We start from the raw sequence: 19,185 nt of genomic DNA, 5'->3' as shown, positions 1-19,185 counted from the left end.
ATAGTAATAATAATAATAATAATACTAAAAAATGCAATGAAAATAAGGCATGTCAAAAGGACAAAATCTATATTTTAGTCCACAGAATAAATTCTCAATAAATTCATAATATATTAAATACAGCATATCTGAAACTTTAAATGACTTCATTTTACGAATGACTACAATGAGACTATAATATGGATCAATTCTAGAAAAAACATATTACACAGGAAATTTCCACCATCAAAATACAGGATTTCTATTAAAAATTTTAAAATGCCAATGGCAAAAATCGATTATAGAAAATGGATTATCACAATATCTACAGATGTGCTAGGCACTGCACATATGGTAACAGCACAAAACAGCAAAGGTGCTTATGAAATATACCTGACCAGCAGGATGTAGTTCTGTTCTTTCAGGGTTAAGTATGTAAATTCTGAAGGCAATTTATGGAAATAGTGAAATTTGATTGCTTCTGAAGAGTTAACTAGGAAAGGACACCAAAGGAACACATTTTTGTTTCTGCAGGCTCACTTAACTGTAAATATCCACAGAGAATACTTTTTTGAATGACCCTTCCCCAAAACACAATAAAATCAAATCAATTAACACATTTTATTAAATGAATGTTAAAATGTCTTAAGCAGATATGATAGTTCCCAATACAATTAGGCAATTTCCTAAATTCAATTCACACATGTAGAAAAACTAAACATTTTAAACAAGAGAAAACCACGCACTGCATTTGCAATTTAGAAATAAAACATTGAAAGTATAAAATTTTTACATGTCTTAATAAAATTAAGTCATCTTCAAAATAAATCCCCTAGAACCAGGACAAGTACTACAAACATGACAAACTGTTTTAAAATTTTGATAACATAATACAATACAACTTGACTTTTCAACAATATTCTTATTTGGCTTTATGACTTATATGAATAAGTGACTGCAACAATATTCACTGCTGATATTAAATTAATATTCTTCTGGCACTTAAAATAGATACATTATATAAATTCTCCATAATATACTATACACAAACTGAGCATGTTTCAAAAGCAGGAGGATTATGTGAGACATGGGAATGGTAAAAAGCCACATGAAATGACATGTAAGCAGTAAAAATATCACACCCTAAATATTTCATTAATATCCTAATCTAACATAGTGGAAGAAATAACAAATGCTCTCTTTTTTTTTTTCTTTTTTTTTTTTAACAGCAACATTAAATCTTATCACATTGCCAGAGACTTCCATGAAGTCTACAGGTTAGTTATGGATACTAACATTTTTTTTTTTTTTCTCTCATACAAGACTTTATACAAGATAAACTACCACTATACACCATAAAAATTATTTTGAAACAACTAAACAAAAAATAGCCACTTGGATCTTTTAAGTGTCATAAATAATTCCATTTTGAGTGGACAAGTCATGATTAACACAATGACTACTTTTAATGGACAATTTATCACCCATTTGAATTTACACAGATTCCCCTCCTAACAAATCGCCGGGGAGGAAAGAGTTCACAGAAGATGTACACTGTTCATGGTCAGTAACAGGTGGAATTCCCCACAGACTACTACTTCCTGAAGCAGGAAAACTCCACAAATTTGAACCTGGTAATATGCTTGTACCATTCCAGGCAACAGACTCCAGTTTAGTACTGCTGCTGTTGCTGTTTGTACTACTTAGTTGCAGTGAACTGCTGCTGTTATTGTTGTTGCTGCTGCCACTTCGATAACTTGAAGGATTACTACCTTGTTGAGGCCAAGCTATGTTATTAGCTGCCAGCTGTCCACTTGCTAACTGTAGATATTGTTGTATCTCTGATTCGGTGGGTATGTCTGCTACAATTGTTGTGTTACCCAGAACACAATGATTAAGAGCTGATTGAGCTTTAGCAGTTTCTTCACGAGTGGAATATCGAACTAGTGCAATACCATGATTCAAAAAAAGGTGAAACATATGTAATGGACCATGCTGCACACACAAAGTCTTTAGTGTTGAACCATCAATCTGCAAAATAAAATTTAAGCGCAAGTGAATACAGACAAAAATTTATATACAAAGATACTATCATGTTAAAATAGGTTACTGCAACAAATAATGTGTACACGTATAAGGTAGTTCGACCCTAGGGCTGTTTCTATACCTACCTTGTCTGCCTGCTTCTGCTTTTCAACACTTACATGTAAGGTGAACTATGAAAGGAGAAGCTAATGTACTTGTGGGAACCACTAGTAGTATCCATGTAAAGATGCACATGAAGAATTTTATCATCTAGTAGGAAATTCTCATTACAGGATCTATTATCCCCCCCTCCCCAACCTTTTCCCCATACGTGTGCAACGAAAGGGCTGATATGTGAGAAATCAGTGGCATCCCAGATAGTCCACATATTAACCCCCTCCTCCCAAAACATAATGAATGGCATGTCAGGCTCGATAATTAGTACTGCGTTTCCCAAACTGGGGGTCCGCAGACCAGTTTCAGGGGGCTCAGCAAAATGGGCCCTCTGGAATTGGTCAAATTATTCATTCTATGAATAGCAAATTTATAAATAAAGTTATTATTATATATTTATGTAAAAATAAAGAATAAAGTTGAGTTGTTTTAAACATAAAACTTTGAATTTTCTTTTTAGAAAACCCAGTGTTCATACATATATACAGTGGCAGACAAAAAACTGCATCACTTGTGAATTTTGCAAATAATGTGTTTTGCACTGCATTGTGGGTTGCAGAAATGTTCGAAATGCATTTGTTAGATGGGATATGTATATATATATATCTGTGAATGAAATCCAATAAAGACTCCACCTAATATACCTAACTGCCATAAATACACAGTACAGCTATGGGTGCCCCTCTCAGCTTTGTCATTGCCAACATCGCTATGGAGGAATAAGAGGAACAAATATTCCTTAGTCTGCCTGCACCTATTACAATTTGGTGCAGATACGTCGATGACATCTTCACCGCCATCCCACATGGTTCAGAGACAGCAATGCTAGAGCACCACAATTCTCTATTGCTATTCATCCAGTTCACTTTAGAACTAGAAGTGAATGGGTCTCTTCCATTTTTAGATGTTCTAGCAAAGTGTGTGGGCCCACGCCTGGAAACCTCGGTATACCGTAAACCAGGGGTGGCCAACAAGTCGATCGCGGCTTTAATTTTGGTCGAGCACAACAAATTTTAAATATACAGTCATCCCTCGATTTGCACGGTCAAGTATACTACCAAAATTTTATATTGCGCAGCAGGTTTCGCTACCTGCATGTTACTTTGTTTTATTTTTTTTTTTTTTTTACAAAGCTTCAAAAATAGGAATGAAGAGCAGATTTTGTTTGAAAATTTGTTTTTTTTTTTGCATGATTGAAGATTTCATTAAAAGAGAAACACATTTCACCATAATAACATAAAATCCCACAGAATACCAGCTGTTGGTATTATTGCAAATGCAATAAGATTGTGTTCTAACCATTTATAATTAGATTGCACTAACAGAAAAGTGCAAATTGTTTTTATTGTTTTATGGTTGTGACCTCCATCCAGAAATAGCTTTTAGAGAAATATCACAAAAGCATTCAAAACTGATTCTTATCAGTTTACAAAAAAGAGTAAAACATATTATTTTCATCAAGACTGGGAACTAGAATACTTTTTTGTAATGGTGAAAAAAAAAAAAAAAAAAGTTGCTGTTTGATTTGCAATGTTTCTGTGGCTATACCCAAAAAAGGAAATTTAGAAAGGCATTTCAATGCACTCCATGGTAAATATCAATCGGATTTTCCACCGAATAGTGACCTTAGAAAAAATAAAACAGAAGAACTTAAATCCAGATTATTCGTGCAACAAAATTTCCTCATGACACCTAATTTACAACCTAAAGCAGTAACTTTAGCATCATTTAAAGTGAGTCATCTTCTTGCAAAAAAATGCAAATCATTTTCTGATAGTCAGTTCATCAGAGATGCATTTTTAGAAATAAATTCTCTTTTTAAAAATTTGAAAGAATTGAATTACCACTATTTAAGCTCATATTGATAACAACAGATGGATCTAAAGCAATGATGGGACATCTTAACGGATTCATCGCATTGTGCCAAAAAGGATGATGAATTCCCAGATTTTTTGAGTTACCACCATATTATCATCCATCATCAAGTGTTAGCTAGCAAAAGATTAAATACTAAAAGTGTTACGGACATCGCTTTCAAAATCGTGAATTCCATCAGAGGACAATCTCTTCAAAGGAGAGTTTTCAAAATGCAACTCGTGAAAAAGAACCAGATCTGATAATACACATGGATGTGAGGTGGCTGAGTTGGAGTAAGTTTCTACAGAGATTTTGAAATTTGCTGAATGAAATTAAAAAAATTTGTTGGCAGATTTTGCCAGTAAATTAGGTGATCTGAATTTGGAATTACAAGGAAAAAATAAAAATGTCGGTGACATAGTTAGTAGTATTTATGCATATAAATATCAATTTTTGGCAATGGCTAAGGATCTCAAAGTCAAAAAATTCAACATTTTGCAAATATGCAAGATCATTTGCAAAAGTATCCTGTTTTTGAATTTAATAGTGAGAAATATGTTTCTGAAATTGAGAATGTTGTGGACGAGTTTGACCACTAGATTCAGTGATTTTAAAACAATTGAAGACATTGTTCAATATATTTCTTATCCATTTAATGTCGACTTAGACATGAAACAAATTGCAAAATCATTGCGATTTTTCACATGGAGAAAATATTACTTGAAAATGAAATTATTACATCGCGAAATGATATCTTCCTAAAAGCCAGATCATCAGAAAAAGAGTTTTGGAAATATGTTTGCCGAGAAAAGGACCCAAATGTAAAAAAATGCAGTGAACTTTTAAATTCCTGTTTCGGTTCCACATATCTATGTGAATCGGCCTTTTCATATTTGAAACAAAGAATCACTGTGCTCTTACGGACTTGCATACAGAAGATTCTCTACTGTTGGCCTTATCACAGTATATCCCCGATTTTGAAAGCCTGGCAGATGACACGAAGACACAAACTTCACATAAATTAAAATTTTAAATACGTATGAATTTAAAATAAGAATTCTGAATTGTATTGAATTTTAAAATTTATAAATATTTTTCAATTTGTTGATTAACTTTTTTAACCTTGTACAATGAAATTTTTGAGACGGTAGATCGCGGCACAAATTAAGTTGGCCACCCCTGCCGTAAACCAATGTGGTGCGGGCAGTTTGCTAACTACAGATTGGGCCACGCCCCTTGTCATCTAAACAGCACTTCCTGCCTTCTATTCTCCTGAGCTTGGAGACATTCCAGCACAGAGCAAGCTAAGTGCACTGAGATTTCCAGAGTAAAAACTGATTTGGTCAATTGTGGTTACACAACCTATATATTAGACAAGTGCTTGCTATGAGCACAAGAGCTTATGACCAGTCGTTGTCCCCACATGACAATATATATGCCTACTGCCTATATTCCCTACTATCCGGCCATGTTTGACCAGATTTCGAAAATCCTCCGGACATACCGCATAAAATGCATACACCTACCTGGTAGGAGCTTACATTCTCTGATTTCTAATGTGAAAACTCCAGTCGTCCCTCTTTTGCATAGCAGAGTGGTATACCACATAACTTGCAAAGATTGTGGCAGTTGCTATATACGGGAGAGCTCGAGATGCCTTCAAGACCGCCTTGCAGAGCATGACAGATCGATTCACCTTGGTTACACTGACCACTCCGCAATCGCAGAACATTTCTGGTTGACCCACCATGACTTTAATCCTAAATGCGATTACGAAGTGACTGACCAAGCCCGGCACTTCGGCCACGGCTAGAATCGTTAAACTTATCATGCAATTCAAGAACCTTGAATCGCTGAAGGGCAGGAGGCTACACCCTATCTTGGAATCAACTGTCTTGAAGCTTAACAAATGCTGGCAGCAAACCTACACACGTCCGTGTATGGAAGTCAATGAACATCAATCTAGTATATAAATGCTCAATCACATGGCCATGTAAGCACCACAGCATGCACAACTCTTGTATCTTTATACGTTATAATGCTGAAGAAATGGTCCATTTACCACGAAAGCTCCATTTTAATCATTAAAATTTATCACTGGATGTATATTGTATTATCATTAGCATTAGCATTAGTAGAGGCATTTGATGCAAGAAAGCAAGCTTATGCAGCATCAGCCAAAAAAAAAAAAAAAAAAACCCACTTCCACTTCACCCCTCTGTTCGTTTAAAATACCTGTCCAGCTGAGCCTTAAACTTATTTAGGCTATCAACCTCCACTACTACAAGGGATGGAAGTCTGTTCCACCAACCAACCACCCGCTGGCTAAAGGCAAATTTCCGCACATCTATCCTACATCTGTCTTTCCTCAATTTGAATTTATGCCCTCTCAGGTGATTTTTCTGAGCTAGAGGAAGAATCCCATCAGCACTGAGCATGCTCAAACCATTCAAGGCTTTATACACCTCTATCAGATCACCTCTCTGGTGCCTAGTTTCCAGAGACTGTAATTTGCAAAACTTAAGCCTTTCTTCGTAAGAGCACCCCTTTGTTCCATTCACTAATCTTGTTGCCCTTCTCTGTACTCGTTCCAGCAGCTCTACATCCTTCTTTAAATGAGGCCTCCAGACCTGTATACAGTACTTTAGGTGTGGCCTGACCATTGCCTTATACAAGGGAATAATCACTTCCTTATCCCTGCTGGAAAAATTCCTGTATATCATTGACAATACTCCATGAGCTACTCTTGCAGCGCGTCTGCACTGCTCAGAGAACTTCATATCTGCCTGCACAACCACCCCCAAGTTCATTTCATTCTCTACCACTGTCAGTGTAGTACCACAGAGTTGATACGTTGCTCTGGGGTTGCTGTTTCCCATGTGTAGTACTTTACATTTGTCAATGTTAAACTTCATTTGCCACCTCTCAGCCCATCTGCTCAACCTTTCCAGATCCTGTTGAAGTAGCATAGTGTCAGTAGTGTCCTTGACAACCCCGCCACCTTTGTATCGTCTGCAAACTTGGACATTAAGCTTGATATACCATCATCAATATCATTTATAAATACAGAAAACAATAATGGACCCAACACTGAGCCCTGAGGGACTCCACTAATAACATTAGTCCACGATGAGCAGTGTCCATTGATTACCACTCTCTGTCTTCTCCCCCTCAACCACCCCTTTATCCATAGCAGCAATTTGCCTCCAATGTCACACTGCTCCAATTTGTGTAGCAGTCTTCCATGTGCAACAGTATCAAGAGCCTTTCTAAGATCCAAGTATATAATATCAAAGCTATTCCCTGCATCCAGTTCTTTTGTGACTCCATCATAGTATCCAATCAAATTGGTCAGGCAAGACTTCCCCTTAACAAAGCCATGCTGTGTCCGAGCTATAACTGAAGTCTTGTCTAAATGATCCTGTAGTGCTTCTTTAACCAGTGCCTCCATTAATTTTCCTGGAACAGAAGTTAAGCTCACAGGTCTATAATTACTTGTGTCAGCCTTTGATCCTCCTTTGTGAATTGGGGTCACATTTGCACATTTCCAGTCTATGGGTACGTCCCCTGAGTCCAAGGAAGCTCTCATAATTATGGCTAAGGGTTTGCTTACTTCCTTTGCTGCCTCCTTTAATATACCTGGATAGATCGCATCCACCCCAGGTGGCTTTCTTGTGTTTATCTTCAACAGTTTCTCCTCCACTTTACTCCCAGTTATTTCAAGATTCTGTAGCTTACTGCTAGAGATGAATACACCTCTGGCATTCCCCTCGCTGAATAACTCCTCATGTGTGAATGTTGATGCAAAATATTCATTTAGTTTGTTTCATCCCCTTCCTTCTAGAGTTTACATAAGTAAAGAACTTTTTGCTGTTTTTCTTTGCATCCCTTGCCAAGGATTTCTCGTAATCTGCCTTCGCCTGCCTAACCTCCTTTGTAACTTGGTTGCATATCAACTTGTATCTATCTTAGGCTTCTGTGTCATGTGTTAATTTGTAAGTATTCCATGCATTTTTCTTCTCTGCCATATGCCTCATTAGTTCATCTGACATCCATTTTGGCCTAAACCTTGAACAATATTTCTTAGTTGGTACGTAAAGCCTAGTAGCTTCCAAGATAAGTTCTTTGAATGCTTCCCATTTTGAATTTGCTGTTGGTAACATCATCAGTTGGTCCCACTGTATAGAATTTAAATACTGTCTCAGTCCATTGTAGTCGCCTTTACAGAAGCAATAACCCTTCCCTTTACCCCTAATGGTAGTTACCTCTTTGAGTAAATCCCACTTCAGCACACTGATCACTGCCACCTAGTGGTTCATTTATCTGCAGATTCTTAATGCATGAAGAATCACTGCTGATAATCAAATCAAGAGTATTACTCCCTCTAGTTGCCTCCCAAACATGCTGATGTAGAAAACAATCATCCAATAAATCCACAAAAGCCCTGCTAGTGTGTGAGTGACCAGCCCCCAAATTCCAGTCAATATCTGGAAATTAAAATCTCCCATTATAAGACTGTCTGATTTACTGGCCCATTCTATTTCCCTGTACAGTTTCTTATTATACTCATCAGAGTCATTAGGCCTATAGCACACTCCTACTCTCAATTTTGATCTCCCAATGCTTATGTCACACCAAACTGACTCAACACTGCACTGTCCAGCGATGTCAACTGGCTTCACTTCCTTGGTTTTTATGTGTTTCTTATCTAATAGCATAACCCCTCCCCCCTTCCTATCCTGTCTATGCTTTCTGTAGACGTACTCCCCAAATTCCAGTTCTGCATCCCTTATATCTGTGTAACACCACGTCTCTGATATCCCAATAATATCTGCCTTTGATGTTTTGAGCAATACCTCAAATTCATCAAATTTATTTACTCAACTCCTAGCATTGGTGTACACGCAAGTATACCTGCACCTGTTTCTATTCTTAGCTACCCTAACACAACCCATGTGTTTACTTGTACCGCAATGGCTCCCAGCAGTCTCTGAAATATCATGCATCTTGTTTTTCAGGCTTCTGCTCATTCTAATAGAAGCAGTGCAAGAATCTCTTTCACCTCCGCCAGTGGCTACTGTCAATCTATTGGTCTTTGTGTCCCCCCCAAGCTATCAGTTTTCCGACCCACCTAACACTGCCTCGATAGCATCAGCAAATATTCTTGCACCCTTTCTATTTAAGTGTATCCCATCCCTGTAGAAGCAATCTCTCCTGTTAACAAGTACAGTCCAGGCTGAAAAAAATTCTACCCCTTGAGCCTTGCACAATCTTTCCAGGGCCGAATTGATCGACAAGGCTCTCATCATATACTCCCTCCTATCGTGTCTGGGCAGAATTGCAGACACTTTCAAATTCAACCCTAATTCTCGGCTTTTGTTCAGCAGTGACCTGTACTTGCTAAGTAATTCTGCCGGTCTCCTACTCTTAATATCATTAGTTTTCTTTTAATCATGGAATCCAGTACCACAGACCCTTTTTCATTTATTTATATATATATATCTATCTGATAATTAAAATAAATATGATATTTAAAATAAAAATTGGCCTCGTGGTCCTCTGTCGATATGGGGCATGATGGTCAGTCTATCATTTTGATATTTTAGTTTTCTGGTAGTTTCTTTAACCTTTTTTGGTGATATTTCACGTCTTTTGGAACTGGTACCTTCGAGGGGGGTACCGCTAAATTATTTATAATTGGCATTATTTTAAATTTACATCATTTTATTAATTGGGTTTAAATGACTAAATTATATAGGGGATTATCGACTACCTTTTTGTCCTATTATCTCCACTTTCCCTTCCCTGTTTGTTTATTTTATATTATTTTCCGTTTCTTTTCGCTCTGCATTATTGCCGTACTACTGGCTGATGTTTTTATTTTAAATATCATATTTATTTTAATTATCAGATATAATTAGGCATCATGTGGAGGATGTGCATTTGCTGCCTCTAATGATAGCTACATAGCCAAATTTGTTTATTTTTATTACTTTTGCCTAACTTTTACCTCACATAATAATATATATATATATATATAGTGTGACTACTGCATTCAGATACAAGTTTAGCGTAATATTTAGTGTAATATTTTTAATTGTATTGAAATTCAAAGAAATCATGCTTCAAACCAGAATAGCAAAGAAAGTCTCGAGGTAGTGGGAGTGCTGTGACTCGGGGGAGAACTGATGGGGTAGTTTTCCTCTGAATCACAGCCTTTTAAAATGTACTGTTTGATGTTTGTGGAGCTATCAGTAATGGGATATGATATTGCCAAGGGGGATTGTGTGTTCAATGTAAGGAATGTGAAGAAGCTAGGTACCAACTCAGTGTTGTTATGGACCTTTATGAGAGCTTGAAGAACAGAGAAGCTGCCCTCGAAGGACTTAAATTGGGGGACCCATCAAGATCTCAGCTGCCCAGAGCTTGCACTTGATGATCAGGCAGCACAGGGGCAATTCCCGAGACAGAATGCGCTTGTCCCACAGGAACTAGCTGTTGTCGACTCTACTGTCAGGGAAAAGTTGGTGACATAAAGCAGATATCATCTTTTAAGAGATTATATCTGCTTTACATCATCAAAGGTGATATTGTTCTACACACTGGAACTAAGAGTAGGAGAACGGCGGAATTACTTAACGTACAGGTTAATGTTGAAAAAAAGTCGCAAGTTATGGTTGAATTTGAAAGAGTCTGCAATTCTGATCAGACTCGATGGGAGGGAGTATATGATGACAGCCTTGTCAATCAATTTGGCACAGGAGAGTAGTTGTTGTGGGGGTTTTATGGCGCATAAGCTGCTTTGGCTATAATGCGCCTAGCCCCAGAGAGATTGTGCAAAGTTCATGGGGGAAGAATTTTTCTCAGCCTGGTCTGTGCTTGTTAACAGGAGAGACTGCTTCTACAGAGATGGGATACACGGACTGATAGGTTAATGGTAGCTGCTGGGAGGTGAAAGTGATTCTTGCACTGCTTCTATTGGAATGGGTAGTAGCCTGGAAAACAAGATGTTGGGGATTCCACGGACTGCTGGGAGTCATTGCGGAACAAGTAAATACATGGGCTGTATTAGGGTAGTTAAGAATAAGAACTGGTGCATGTATACCAATGCTACGAGATTAGTAAATAAATTCGATGAATTTGAGGTGCTGGTCAAAACATCAAAGGCGTGGTGTCACAGATTTTATTAGATGATTTAAGGAGATAATCTTGGAAACTACTAGTCACTTTTCGCCAACTAAGTAATACTGTTCAAGGTTAGACCTAAATGGAGGTCAGAACTAATGAGATTTGTGGAAGGAAAAAAAAAAGCATGGGATGCATATAAATTAACAGGTGACACAGATGCCTATGATAGATACAAGCAGGTGTGTAATCAAATCACAAAGGAGGTTAGGCTGGCAAAGACAGATGAGAAATCCTTGCCAAAGGATGCAAAGAAAAACAGCAAAGAGTTCTTTACTTATGTAAACTCTAGAATGAAGGGGTTGAATCAGATTGGTCCAATTGATATCGATGGTTGAATTGTTGATGATTCTGCTCAGTTATCTGACAAACTGAATGAGTGTTTTGTATCTACATTCACACATGAGGAGTTATTCAGGGAGGGGAATGCCAGAAGTTTATCAAACTCTGGCAGGGAGCTAAATGATTTTGTAATAACTGAGAGCAAAGGAAAGGAGAAATTGTTGAAGCTAAACATAAGAAAGGCACCTGGGGTTGATGGGATCTAGCCAGTTATATTAAAGGAAGTAAGCAAACCCTTAGCCAAAATTATAAGAGCTTCCTTGGACTCAGGAGAGTTGCCCATGAACAAATGTATCATTCGCAAAGGGGGAATCAAAGGGTGACACGAGTAATTAGACTTGATAGTTTAACTTGTGTTCCGGGGAAATTAATGGAGGAACTGGTTAAAGAATCATCTGCAGGATCATCTAGACAAGACTGCACTTATAGTTCAGACACAGCATGGGTTTGTCAAGGAGAAGTCTTGTCTGAACAATTTGATTGGATACTATGATGAGGTCACAAAGGAACTTGATGCAAAAAACAACTTTGATATCATATACGTGGATTTCAGAAAAGCTTTTGATACTGTTGCACATGGAAAACTACTGTTCGAGTTGGGGCAGTATGGCATTAAGGGCAAGTTGCTGCTAGGGACAGAGGGATGATTGAGTGGGAGACAACAGAGTGGTAATAAATGGACACTGCAGTAATGTGGACTAATGTTATTAGTGGAGTCTCCCCCAGGGTTCGGTGCTAGGCCCATTGTTGTTTTGTGTATTTATCAATGATATCGCAGAAGGTATATCAGGCTTAATGTCTAAGTTTGCAGATGATACAAAGATTAGCAGGGTTGTTAATGACAGTAAAGACAGTATGCCCCCCCCCCCCGCAACAGGAACTAGAAAAGTTAGGCAGATGGGCTGAAAAGTGGCAACTGAAGTTTAACATTGACAAGTGCAAAGAATTGCATATGGGTAACAGTAACCCAAGAGAAACATACCAACTGTGTGGTACTACACTCAGGGTGGTAGAGAATGAAAAAGACCTGGCTGTAATTGTGCAGTCAGATATGAAGTTTTCTGAGCAGTGCAGACAACCTGCCAGAGTAGATCATGGTGTCTTGTCAATGATATACAGGAATTGTTTTCTAGCAGGGAAAGGGAGATGATAGTCCCCTTGTATAAGGCAATGGTCCGGCCACACTTTGAGTACTTTACATGTCTGGAGGCCTCATTTTAGAAAGGATGTAGAGTTGTTTGAGTAAGTACAGAGAAGGGAAACAAGATGGGGGAAATGGAACAAGAGGTTGCTCTTATAAAGAAAGATTTAAGTTCTGCAAATTGCAATGTGATCTGATTGAGGTGTATAAGGCTTTGAATGGTTTGAGTAAGCCCAATGCTGATGGGATTCTTCCTCTTGCCTGGATTAGTCACCTGAGAAGGGACATAAATTCAAACTGAGGAAAGACAGTTGTAGAATAGACATGTGGAAATTAGCCAATGGGTGGTTGATTACTTGAACAAACTTCCATTTGTTGTAGAAGTTGACAGCTTAAATAAATTCAGGGCAGAAGCAGACAGATATTTGGAGTTAATGGATGGGTGAAACGGGATTTTTTTTTTTTGGCTGATACTCTAGCTTTCTTACATCATGTGCTTCTACTAATGGTAGTGCTTATCCATGCCGAAAGTCAGAGGCCACTGGCAAGGAAATTATATTATATAAATAATAAATATAAAATGAAATAACAAACTGATTCAATAGATGTTGCAAGTAATCACTGAATTACGACCACCCAACTGTAATGGATTATGCAGACAGATCACAGCATAAAAAATTCAAACCAGCTTCATATGCTAGAGCAGTGGTAATTTACATCTGGCCATGCAAGTCAAAGTGATAAAACAGCAGTTATGGGACATAGTACAAACATTACAGTTTCAAAAGGACATGATTGGGGGAGCTTGTGCATCGGGTACTTCCATATCAGAAACAGCACTTCTTGTCAATTGCTCACTTCCTGCAGTTGTTAAGGTGTACAAAGAATAGTGCTGAATGGGTCAAATTACCAACAGATCTGTAAAGGATTGTGCAAGGTGGATGTCTGTGGTGAGTGCAGGCTGTAGGGCATTGCATGGCCCCGAACAGCAAGTCACTGTACAACAGCTGACATCGCCGTAGAATATGGGGAATGCAAGAATAATTTCCGAAATGATGTGCTGCACACTCAGACATATGAGCTCCACAGGAGACAACCAAAATGACCTCCTCACTGCTGATCACTTATACCTTGTGCAACACGAGTCCATGGACCCATCATGCATGATGACCACTAGCCATGGCAGGTGGCTAATATGAGGCATGTTTTGCCGACGAGAGCTAGGATTCCTGGTGCAGTCTACCAGCAGCTCTTATGAGACCTGCCATGTTTCATTTTTTCCCAGACAGAAAGGGGATCTTCCAAGATACCCTTTCTGTCTGGTGTACCTTCCTTTGACATACCATGTCATTCAGCCTGCACTGCACACAAGTGGTTCAAGGAACACAGTGACATATCACCCGTTTTGATTGGCCTCAAAACTTGCCTGACCTCAATCCAATCAAACACCTGGGGAATTTGAATGGAATGTCTTCCTGCTGTGCTTCCCCAATTACTGCACTACAATCTATTTACATTTTATATAAACAATCTGAAAAGCTAAATCCATGTTTACTGATGTTTATATTCAATTGTTAAATGCAGGAGGCATTTTCTAGTCCTCTTTCAGTCAGATATCGCAGCATTGCAAGCATCAGCGTTTCCGATTATGAAATCGGTTTTCCTGCTGTACAGTCTTAATTATACTTTGTGTAAAGAATCTGAAAAACTAAGTCTATGTTTATATTCAATTTTTAACAACGGCAGTGCTTTTTTTTTTTCTTTGTTCTTCTCAAGTTCAGTGCGGAAACTGGTATACCTGTTGGCATTTATGATTATAAAATTTGTTTTTCGCTGTACTGCTATCCATAATTCCCCTGTGGAGAATGGGTCTCCTCCACAAGGGTACCCCTTCATCCTTTTAATTTCTGCACTCCGGTAAGTCTCCCTATCTTTACCTTAATCTGTACTCATCTCATACTATCTCCTCTGTACTCCATTCCAATAAAAACTTCTGATTTTTTTTAGGAAGGCCTCTGTGGCAAGCTCAGGCAATGCCAGGGTTTGCCCCAGCCAGAGACGTACAACTCACTACCTGGCCCACCTCCATAGTGATGAACAGGCAATGGGGAGGGACCTTGATTCTCCAAGGGCAACATGACTAAGTGGTCAGAGGAACATGATTTTTTTTGATTTTGATTTGGTAGTTGTTGGCGCATCGGCTTCTGTGGCCATATTGCACCTCCCAAGGTTTTTGCAGTACTTTGATCCAAGCCCGAGGCGGGAATCGAACCCGCGACCTTTGGGTTGCCGGGCAGGTACTTGACCCACTCGGCTAGCCCGGTCGGCGTCAGAGGAACAACAGACCAACACTATATTGTGCAGACTACCCAATAATGTACACTCTCAATCCTTTAGTTTGTATACAACAGTATACTATGTGGAGTTGTGGGTGTTCCCAGAAGCAGCAAGACATTAAACTATACACTTTTAAACTGTTTTCTCCTGCTGTTTTATATATTAGCTCATGTCAATCCAAAAAAAAAAAATAAATAATAATAATAATTTTGAACACCACATTTCAACTAGTCATTTTTTTGATCGATAGGGCTAGACTGAATGGGGAAGAGAGTGAAAATAATGCTGGACTGAATGGGGAAGAGAGTGAAAATAATGCTGGACTGCAAAGTATTAATGAGATTTTATACACTGTATATTCCTATGTATAAGTCAATCTTTCATGTACTTAAAATTCATTCAAAATTTTAAACTTGACAAATTCATCCACTCCTTCTTGCGAACAAAAACCCCCGCTGAAAACTTTATTTTTTGCATCTGCTGTTTTCTGAAAATAATCAATGGTTTCAAAGAAGACAGTTTACAAAAAAAAAAAAAAAAAAATTTTGAGATAGCCAATTTCTTATAGCAGAAACATTTCCATGTTGAGGTACTGTTTTCAGACAAAACAATCTGCAGTAAACAGGCAACAATGAGTAGCTTAGGAATATAATCAACCCTCCTGTGTGCATATTACAGCATCAATAAGAGCTATGTCACATCATCTATGTCCGTTGGTTCCGGTTTTGGGAGTGTTTCTGTGAGAGTACTGTATATGCATTAGCATTAATAGAAGCATACGATGCAAGAAAGCAAGCTTATGCAGCATCAGCAAAGAAGTACCCCCCCACCCCCATTTCACCCCTCCGTTCGTTCCAAATACCTGTCCAGCTCAGCCTTAAATTTATTTAGTTGCCCTAACCTTTTCATTAAGTGAATCTTTACATAGGTTGAGGCAATAGCCCTGCCTAACTCTTTCAGTTTAAACTATTATACACCCTTTGGCATCTGGTTGTCACTATTGCATCACCAGGGTACCTGCCCACCCACCGATGATGGGCCAAATAGCCTTGAAACGCTGCCTGGGTCATGGTATCCACTGAAAATAAGTAACAATAATCTTCTCCACTGGTGAAGAGTTACTTATTTGAGATAGTGCAATATCAGGCAACTCGTGAAGGTATATATATTGTGTGTATATGTATGATAAACACAATGTCATTTTATCAATTTGGTAATTCACTTACAGTAAAGTGCATTAGTTGTCTGATGACACCAGAGGTTCCCCCCCTCTATTTCCACATTGTATTCTTTGTAAGCGACACAGAACTCTGAGGAGGCCAGAGATTTAAAAAGCGTGTGTGGGGTTTGTTGTGTAGTGTTATGTTCTGTTGTTTCTTTGACCATTTAACCATTGGGCCCCCTACTGGGACCCACATTAGCCCACACTTTGCCATGAGGAGGCAGGTCAGGCACCCAATAGATTACTGATTAGATAAGTACTCTGGCAGGCCCTACCCACCTAGTTTCCAAGGATTTCAGTGGCTAGGCCTATAAAAAAAAAGGGGGAGGGGAAGCTGAATACTAGAATTTGGAAAGGCCATTAGTGAAAATAGGAGGAATATCATCCACAGGCTATAAAAGTAAAGATATATTAAGCACAATTTTACCCTTTATTACCTTACTAATTAAAAAATTAAATGATATGTGAAAATTCGAAGAATACATGTGATAATCGGAATAATTAATATGTACACAATAACTAGTTGATATTCCTGTTCACTGACATTTGTGGGTGGGGGTTATAAGCAATCAAAAACAAAGAACACGGCACATGCAGATTGCAAGTAACATGATGCGTGCAAGTGAGAATGGAGTAACAAGTTACGAAGCTTTAAAAATAGGAATGAAGAGAAGATTCTGAAAATTAATCTTTTTATATGATTGAAGATTCCGTGGAAGTGTAAACACATTTCACCATAATAACCCACACAATTCCAGCTGTCGGTATTATCGCAAATTCAATAAGATCGAGTTTACTATCCATTCATGATAGATTGCACTAATGGAAAAGCCCAATAAACAAGTGACTACTAATTGTTTTTATTATTTTATGGTCGTGATCTCACAAATCCGACTGTACCATATGGTTTGGTCGGAGACAATTGTAGGGTAATCTCCAGTGCTGTGGTCTCCTGCCCAAATTAAATAGCACGTTGTCCCAATTAAGCAAAGTAAACCCTGGCCTATTTTCTCAATTGGGTTCTGTTTTTTAGGATTTACCCTAAATAAACGGATGCCTCGATTAACCGGAATCCACTGTATATATATATATATATTCCCCCCCCCCCATTTCACTCATTCATTCATCTTTTTCGCACACAACAGGGGTGATGCAATGGTGTGTAATGTAAATTTAAATACTAATGCATAATAGTTAAGCTTAATAAGCAAGAATATAAAATATTAAAACTAGGGTTAGCAACATTTATGGTTTGTGTTTTTTTCCCACACACACTCTCATTCGTTCTTCTGGCTTTCATTTGTTCGACTCTTACTTTCTGCGCTGCACTCTCTGGGCACCTCAATTTAATGTTATCCTTCAGTTGCAGTGCAGGCCTAGCTGCAAGTTTTTTGGAGGCCAGGGGAGAATGCAGTGAGTGTTTGTGTTGTTAGTATATAAAGTAAGGTAAGCATTTCGATTCACAATAATACCCATTCACTCTCCTTCCCTTGTGCTGGGTCACTCTTTCTTTCACCAAAACTAACATTTATTCCCTTTTACCATAATTCTCAATTCACTCTGTGCCCAGCCTATTCATTCTGTCTTTCATTCTCATTCATTCATTCTACTTTGCATCCTCTTGCTACTAGCTTCTGATATTTTTCAGCTAATCTGCTTCCCTGGCTGTCTGTACATCTCCCTTCCTCTACATGGTTGCTTATTTGGTGTGCCCAAGGTTCCTACACATAGCAGGGTAGTCCTGGAGGGTACCCATGTCAATCAGTTTTTGTCAAGTCAGGGTGCAGAATACTGCTATACCGACAGTTTTTAAGTCATCGTCTGGGCATGGTGGGAAATGCGGGCAATTTTTTACTATTGATTATTGTTTAATTGCTGGGGGGACTGAATTGCCCTTCTTTGGATAATTCTATGCATTTCGAATGCTTTCTGTGTAAAGGTTATAAAGGCTTTATAGTTTTCCTCTTCTGTAATGAACACGTTCTTTTTTCCCCTGGGAAGGGGCCAATCTGTGCCATTAGCTCTGTTCTAGGGTGTCATAAATTATACATTCATATAGAATTGTGTGCTCAGCCTTCACTCTCGCAACAGGTGCAGTTTGGGTCATCAGGAGGTTAGTTTCACCTTTAGGGAGCCATGACCCGTCAATATAAATGTTGTAAAAAGTCCAGGGGCATACCACTTAGGTGGCTGTGGGCTAACCATGGACACCTGTGGCAGAAACCATTTGGTAACCAGACCTCTGGTTTCCTGCTCCTACTTTATTTGCCATAGCTCATGGAGTTTATGGCTATTCTTTTTCTTTCAACATTAAAGGTGCTGGCTGTATCAAGGGCTATCCCCAGAAGTTCTGTGGGTATGCCCTTTCTAAGTCTAAAATATAAGCCTCTTCTGGCTACTTCCAGATAAAGTGGGAGAGCTCTGGACAGCAACTGTAGCACAGGTGTGCTTAATGTGCGACATGCTCTGGTAATAGTGAGAAGTATTGTCCTTTGTATTGATTCTAATTTATTCCTATTTCTTACTATGGCCGAGTGGGTAAACCACACACCAGCTCCATAAGTATTAAAATGTAGGAACATTGCACAGTATATGATTGCCAGGGTCTTTCTTTTGAGCCCCCAGTCTGCTCAACTGATCCTGGCAATCATACCTGCATAATTTCTCACTTTCTTCGCCAAGTAGGTCACAAATGGGGATAAAAAGTTAATTTAGAATCAAAGACCACTTCAAGATATTTTAGTTCTGTTACCATTTTTATAGTTATTATGTTAATTTTGATTTGTGGACGTCTTCTTATGTCCAAATTGCCTTTTAGAAGTATTTATTTGGTTTTTTCAGGCGATATTTTGAGCATGTGCATTTGTGCCCACTCCTGCAACTGCAAGAGGGCGGCATTTGATCTTTTGCTCTTCAACCACTC

At 38.5% G+C, this 19,185-nt stretch overlaps 1 protein-coding gene across 3 annotated transcripts in view; it reads right to left on the bottom strand.

Annotated features, from left to right (window-relative positions):
• Window positions 1–1,315: 1,315 nt before the first annotated feature.
• LOC150086501 (protein Gawky-like) overlaps window positions 1,316–19,185 on the bottom strand; it is a 382,156-nt gene continuing 364,286 nt past the window's right edge. For 2 of the 3 annotated variants that reach the window (XM_090372606.1, XM_090372604.1), the window contains exon 16: window positions 1,317–2,010. In XM_090372606.1, coding sequence (XP_090228732.1) covers window positions 1,474–2,010 — 537 coding nt within the window. In that variant the 3' untranslated portion in view covers window positions 1,317–1,473. Of the gene's footprint in view, window positions 2,011–19,185 lie in introns of all 3 variants that reach the window. The other variant, XM_090372605.1, reaches the window with a different exon arrangement.

This window comes from Mastigoproctus giganteus, chromosome 4 (genome assembly GCF_048544385.1).
Source record: "Mastigoproctus giganteus isolate SK-2022 chromosome 4, ASM4854438v1, whole genome shotgun sequence".
In the NCBI taxonomy this organism is placed as follows: domain Eukaryota; kingdom Metazoa; phylum Arthropoda; class Arachnida; order Uropygi; family Thelyphonidae; genus Mastigoproctus; species Mastigoproctus giganteus.
The sequence above is the reverse complement of the archived record's forward strand: the minus strand, read 5'-3'. Positions and strand labels throughout refer to the sequence as shown.